This window comes from Abramis brama (genome assembly GCF_963993115.1).
Source record: "Abramis brama genome assembly, chromosome: 18".
NCBI lineage: Eukaryota > Metazoa > Chordata > Actinopteri > Cypriniformes > Leuciscidae > Abramis > Abramis brama.
This window is the reverse complement of record NC_139980.1, coordinates 33,609,406-33,617,082: the sequence shown is the minus strand read 5'-3', so window position 1 is coordinate 33,617,082 and position 7,677 is coordinate 33,609,406. Positions and strand designations below refer to the sequence as shown.

At 34.9% G+C, this 7,677-nt stretch overlaps 1 protein-coding gene across 1 annotated transcript; it reads left to right on the top strand.

Moving 5' to 3' along the window:
- The first annotated feature begins 1,910 nt into the window (after positions 1-1,910).
- LOC311068230 (alpha-1,6-mannosyl-glycoprotein 2-beta-N-acetylglucosaminyltransferase) lies at positions 1,911-6,028 on the top strand. The gene is made up of 2 exons (XM_084090549.1): positions 1,911-1,991; positions 2,123-6,028. The coding sequence occupies exon 2, from the start codon at positions 2,232-2,234 to the stop codon at positions 3,474-3,476; it is 1,245 nt and encodes a 414-aa protein (XP_083946675.1). The 5' UTR covers positions 1,911-1,991; positions 2,123-2,231; the 3' UTR covers positions 3,477-6,028.
- Positions 6,029-7,677: the final 1,649 nt, after the last annotated feature.

The window sequence follows — 7,677 nt, the reverse complement described above, 5'->3', positions numbered from 1 at the left end:
GCCGGTTACACCATAACAGTGTGGCCTTTGATTTAAGACCATGAACATCCTGGGATCTCGGTTTTATTAAGTTCAGTCGGCGAGTGTTTTTAAATACTGCAGTTCCACCCGATAATTAAAAAACCTCAGTTTATTGGTTTAGTGGGCGGAACCAGTTAATTATCCTGTTATATAGTTATACGCCTACATATCTTTTACTGGATCATTGCAAATATTAATTTCACTTTATCATCCTTATGCAATGTATTTTATTTGATTGTTTTTGTCTCATATACACTGAATGGTCAAGCAAATGCATGCAACAAACATCAATTAATAGTGATTCCCAAATTAATAGTGGCACCAAACAGAATTGCACAAAGATGTTTGTTGAGAAAAACTCTGAATGTTGGATTGACAAAGCCTTGCAAGTCTATTTATTTGAAATATGACGGGTCTTTGCTTGATGTTTAAGAGGACTTTGCCAATAGGGGGAGTCAGTCTGAATTCTTAATGGTCTATGAGATTTTAAACATTTCAGTTTGTTAGTTGCAAGGAAATTACACACTGAATCTGTATGTAAAGTATATTATTTAAATGCATATTCAACTGATATTATAATTTATCACCATGAATGTTATTTTTCTAAACTCAACACCTGATTGGTGCTAAACTGACCTGTTGGCTTCTTGCTCGGTGACAGCATGATTGAATCACCAGTACACGTAGTCATTATGTCTAGCAAAGCTATTGGATTACATGCGTCTGTTTTTTCTGAAAGATAAATGACGTAAGAAACGGGTTTAACACATATTATGATGATCTTCTTTTGCCATCTAGAGGTGATCTGAATAACCAACAAAAGAGCTGCAAGGCTGGTTCCACAAGTTTAACACAACTAGAAATCCTGGTTTCTATATGTCTGGACACAAAAGGAGTTTTGTGTTTTATGTCTTTTGATCTTATTCTTATGTAAAGGTTGAAGAACATCCCAAGGATTTTGTATATTTCATATACAGTTATAGCCTACATACTGTATATATACACACACACACACACTCACACACACACACACACACACACACATATATATATAATACTCATGAACAATTGCCTAATATATAAATGAAAGTTCAATAAAGGTAAAACATTAAAAATAACATGTCTGCATTTTGTTATATTTATTTATTTTTATATATTATTAAATCTGTATAAAATATAAATACGAAATTGTATATATGTATATATATATATATATATATATATATATATATATATATATATATATATATATATATATATATATATATATATATAAACACACACACACACACACACACACACACACATACATACATACATATACACACACACACACACACACACACACACACACACATTATAATACTCATGAACAATTGCCTAATATATAAATGAAAGTTCCTTAAAGGTAAAACATTAAAAACAACAAGTCTGCATTTTATTATATTTATTTATTTTTATATATTATCAAATCTGTATAAAATATAAATATGAAATATGAAATATATATATAAACACACACACACACACACACACACACACACACACACACACACACATATAATACTCATGAACAGTTGCCTAATATATAAATGAAAGTGCATTAAAGGTAAAACATTAAAAACAACAAGTCTGCGTTTTGTTATATTTTTATTTAGGCAATATATATTTTTTTTTCTAAATTATAATATAACAATCATCAGTTGGTTAGGAATATAAACTTTAAAGAATGCATGCAATATAAACAGATATTATTTATGTATTTAAAATAATAATGTAGCCTAAATCATGTCTTAAGTTTGTCCTAAGCAGAGTTGCGTTGTGTTTTACCCTGTGAGAGAGAGTGAGGAGGAGCGATCACGTGCTCCTGTTGACTGTAAGTACACGTCAGCGCTAAAGACCTCCTCACTCTTTCTCACATCACTTTCTCTTCCTGTTTGCAACTTTGTTGCACATGACACTTTATCTGGGTGAGTAGCTCGCGCTTCACAAACAACGACATTCGCGACACATTATCGTGATCGCGCACTTCGCTTTATGAATCGCGTGTTTATCTCGCGCGTTCAGATGATAAAACTCATTGATGAACTTCTCTTGACAGAACCATGTTCGTGTTTCACCTGTGAAAATGCCCGGATCATGCCCACAACAGACGTGTAACAGCAGTACATGACCCAGAGTTTGCTTTCCATGCTGCTTTGACATTGAAAATGAGATTACGGTTGTTGAAGAAGAACTTTATTGTGTTCCTCGTCATTTTAATTGTTTTTATAATGCTGTTTTATTCCATTATACGGACTAAAGAGGAAACAAACGTGGTGGTGACTGAAAAAGACAGCACTCCGGCTGCTGTACTAATGGTGAAATTTGAGTACGGCAACATCCAGGATATGAGGAAGTCCATCTATGACAGCAACTACAGGCAGTTTATTCGCAACGGAGACAAGTTTCCATCCGAGCCGGAGATGGTGGTCGTCGTTCAAGTCCACAATCGTCCGGCGTACCTCAAAATGCTCATACAATCCCTGGAAAAAGTCGATGGCATACATAACACGCTTCTGATATTCAGCCACGACTATTTCTCAGAGGAAATCTCTGATATGGTCCAGGGAATCACTTTCTGTAGGGTCCTCCAGATCTATTTCCCATACAGCACTCAGCTGTATCCGAACGAATTCCCAGGACAAGATCCGAGAGATTGTCCGAGAGACATTTCAAAGGAGGACGCCATTAAAAAGGGATGTTTGAACGCGGAGCACCCGGATTCGTACGGACACTACAGGGAAGCGTTCATCACTCAGACCAAACACCACTGGTGGTGGAAACTGCATTTCGTGTTCGAAAGAGTGCGGGTTCTTCTGGGATACAACGGATACGTCGTGTTCATCGAGGAAGACAACTATCTTCTCCCTGATTTCCACACATACTTCAAATCCATGACCGAGCTTAGGAAAACCAGCTGCGGGGACTGCGACGTCCTCGCGTTAGGAAACCACAACGGTTTATCCGGGTTTCACGAGTTTTCCAGCAAAACCGAGACGACAGCATGGCTGTCCACCAAGCACAACATAGGAATGGGAATCTCCAGAGAGCTCTACTATAAACTGATGGGATGCAACAACGCGTTCTGCACCTATGATGATTATAACTGGGACTGGACCCTCCAGAACTTGTCTGGTACGTGCATCTCAAAACCCCTCAAGGTCCTGATGGCCCGTGGGAGCCGGGTTCTTCACACAGGCGACTGCGGCCTGCATCAGAAAGAGGATTGCCGGCCCGAAAGGGCTCAGGAGATGGTGGATCTGGCACTTAAAGAGGCACATTCGGCACTTTTCCCTCCTGCACTCACACTGAGGGACCACGGGCCGGTGGAGCATCATCCTCACCAGAAGAACGGAGGCTGGGGGGACGTTCGCGATCACACGCTGTGCATCAACTACGCAGCTCGACTCTGAGCTGGACGCTTCACTGTGTGCCATTCAGAATATCAGGGTTACATGTTGCAGGTTAAAGAGTTTGCTTTCACCAAAAATGTGAGCTATCATGGTATGTGTGTGTGTGTGTGTGTGTGCAAAAGGAAAAATCTCTGAAAGAAACAGGTCGACTTTTCACCCCAAAATCAATTGCTTCTGAATGGTTTACTTTTTTATTTATTTTAATTTTCATACTGATTTTAATTTTATTTTTTGTATAGGATTTACAATTTTCACCCAGAAATTGCAATAACACTTCACAATAAGGTTTCATTAGTTAACATCTACATTAATTAACATGAACTAAGAATACTTCTACAGCATTTATTAATCTTAGTTAATGTTAACTTCAACATTTACTAATACATTATTCAAATCAAAGGTTGTATTTGTTAACATTAGTTACTGCACTGTGAACTAACATGAACAAACATTGAACAGCTGGATTTTGATTAACTGGATTAAAAAATACTGTAACAAATGTGTTGCTCATTGTTAGTTCATGTTAGTTAATGTTAACAAATGAGACCTTACTGTAAAGTTTTACTGAAATTGCTAGTAAATTTCACAAATAATTACAAAGAAACACTGAATTAAACATGATATTTTTAAGTAAAAAGATGTATTTACAACTTTTTCCCCAGTGCATCAACTTTTTAGAAATTTAAATTAGCGTACATTAAAGGACGTATGACAAGAACTACCATGATGTATAAATAATTCACAATTTATCAGTGGTGTTTTGAATTATGATAATAATGGGGAAATGTGCTTAACTGTGTTGAAGATAATGTCACAACACTACAATATATGGTACTGCAAAAACTGACATCGTGTTTGTGCATATTGGATAATAATATAAAACATCTCTCTTATTGATTCATTTGACTTTGTGGTGAAAAGTGAGCTGGATATGTTTCATGAGGCCACGACTTTAAATATTACTGACACTATTAAAAATTGTCATGAGGTTTAAGTTGCAAAAACATGCATGCATATTGTGTATTACAATTGCATGCATTTTAATAATTATTTTTCCATCACAAATCATAAACCTTCCAGCGAACATCTGTTATTGTTTTGTTATTCCTTTTGTCTTCCGTTACTGGAGTTTCTCTTGGATTATTTTCTATATATATTTTTTAACATTGGGACATATTTTGGTGGTATTTTTTTAGATATGTGACTTTTATGGTTCAGTGATGAATTGAAATGTGCCTTAAAAACATTCTTTAATTTGCATATGGTCGTTTGCATAATTTGCATTCGTGGTTTCCTCTGTATTCCCCCTTGTTTTCTAATCTGGGTTAGTTTTTCTTCACAGACAATCGAGCTACTTTGTTGCCTTACATTGTGTTTAATATCTTGTGTAAATGTACATAGATGGCAGAAATGCTGTTCAGTGTTTTTCAAAGTTTAAGGCCCGGTTTCACAGACGAGGCTTAGATTAAGCCAGGATTAGGCCTTAGTTCAATTAGGATGTTTAAGTAGCTTTTGTGAAAAGAAAAAAAACGACGTGCATCTTGAGACAAAACAATGACACTGACATATTTTAAGATATCTCAGTGCAAGTTGCTTTCTGTTAAACAGGTCAAACATGCATTTTAGTCTGGGACTAGCTTAAGCCTCGTCTGTGAAACCGGCCATAAATCTGCTATTTCCATCTAAAACTCAGTAATGCAGTTAAACAGGTTTGGCTCCAGACTTTTATCTGGAATCACTGTGAATTTCCTGCAAGAGTATGTATTTTCTCAGCATTTAAAGGGACGGTTCATCCAAAAAGGTTTCTCAAGTTGTTCCAGACCTGTCTGAGTTTCTTTCTTCTGCTGAACACAGTAAGAAGATATTTTGAAGAATGTTTGTAACCAAACAATTGTGGACCCCATTGACTTCCATAGTATGGAAAATAATAATAAAATACTATGCAAGTCAATGGTGCCCCACAAATGTTTGATAACGTACAAACATATAAATGATGACAGAATTTTCATTTTTTGGGTGAACTTTGGGTCAAAGCAACAAACTTTCCTGGGACGGTAAAGTTGTGAAATGTTGACATGTACCCAAAGATCTTCACCTTTGTACAACGCTTGGAGAGTTTCCAAGGTTCAAAGGTGTTTTGCTTTTCTCAGCTGACCTTCTCTGCGTGTTTCCTCTGTTTCCTTTCTGTGATTTCCGTTGTACGTTTGGAGAGGAAAAGCTGACATGCTCAAAAGATTTGCCAAATGTTTGTCAGTGGAAATGGATCTGAAATGCATTGTGACTGAGCGTGTACAGTAGTGTGTATTGCTTGCTCTGTTTTTCTTTTGTACGGGTAAGATAATGATGCGGATATGTTTGTAAGTCTTTTGTTTTCCTAAAACAAATCAAAATGCTATCTCTAAAAGCCATATTCATTTTTGATCTTTTAGCTTTGAGCCAAAGATGCATCGATCATGAGCAGTCGGCCAGGAGTTTAAACACCCAATCACATCTGTGTAATTATCTGTGTAATTCTGTTTTCTCTGATGTAATAAATTTATGAATAAGGGTTACTTCTTTTGATGACTTTCTGTTTCCCAAACAAAAATTTAAAAACTTAGTTTGTATATAATATATTTTGTGTATAATATATATATATATACACACACATACATAGACACAAGTACATATATACATACATATTTTATTTATTTATATATTATATCTATATTCTGTGTTTGTCTCTGCTTTCTGAACGTTTTTTTAATGAGGTATAAAAACGTTAACAGGTTTAATTATGTGCTTGACTTATTGTTCACACACTGGCAGTACAGGAAAATAATTCATAAATGGATTGTATCAATATTTTATCAGACTTTCAAATGATGTTGTTTCTGAGGAAGGAGTTTGTTTGTGAGTCGGTTATATATTTCTTCAAAGTGAATCAAATGAGAACAATACTTTTTCCATTTGAAATGAAAGATTTATACTTCGTCAGGATGTGTTTTCCCTGTTTGTCGAACATAAGCTCAGTGAACATCTGCACAAGCTGGGTGTCAGATAAGATAACCTGCGTTTGTTTACTTTCAGAGACCTTTAAAGAGCCACACTCAGCTTGCAAAGAACCATTTTACTTCACATGCAAATAAGATCTTAACCCTACACTGTAAAAAATTATCGTGATTTTAACAGTAAAAGACTGTAAAAATGCTACAGTGAAAAACTGTTAATTGGTTAACAGAAGGTTTCCGTACTAAATACGGTAAATAACTGTGATAGATCTAATGGTACATTTAATGTAATTTTACTGTAAAATACCGTTAAATGTACAGTTTTTGGAAGTAAAAACGAACAAGTCATTGTATAATTTACAGTGAAAAATCGTAAATTGACATTCCCACAATTCCCTGCGTGACACTTCACATTTGACGTATTTTTGTTGAAATAACTATATTTCATCATAGTTTTCTTAGTTTTTTTATAATCAGTTATGTACATTAGGGGTTTATGTTACATTTAATGTTGTTAAATTAATGTTTATTGTATTTTTAAAATTTCATGTGTGTTACCATTATGGTGTTTAATGTTTGTGTGAATGACACTGTGCACCTTCTATATATTAATATTAACTTCCTTGTGGAAGTACTACTAGTGATGAGCTTTGATTAATCATGTAACTCTCATTACTGCTGAGATTGTTGGTTTGTAAGTGTAATACTATGGTACAAAACAGATATTAATTCTTCAATAGGTCGTATAACATTATATCATATTACTGAAATCCAATGTTAAATATACATGTTTAAAATGTTAAATTTACATGTAACTCCGTAAGTATGTTTACGGTTTGATGTGTTTTTTACAGTATTGTTCTGGTAACCACAGCTGCCAGTTTTTTTCCGTAAAAACAACGGGATTTTTTTTTACAGTGTAAGGGTATGGTATGATAATCAAATGTAATATTTTAGTGAGTATTATCAGTCCATGGTCAAGAAACATTAAGTTCAGAAGTTAATCACTGAGATCAACAAGTCCATGCAAACAAGCCTGAATATTATATTGCAACACAGTAGTTCTAGTACTAGAGTAGTTATTTCACTAGGCGTTGCTACTGTCGATATAGCCTACCAAATATAAATATAGATATATTAAAATTAACACTCACCAAGCACCTAATGCGAGTAAAAACTGGCGTCAATTGTGTAAAAAAATAATAATAATA

What these genes read in the sequence shown, in the direction of transcription:
- LOC311068230 (XM_084090549.1), top strand. Translation starts at nt 2,232, where the DNA reads ATGAGATTACGGTTGTTGAAGAAGAACTTTATTGTGTTCCTCGTCATT.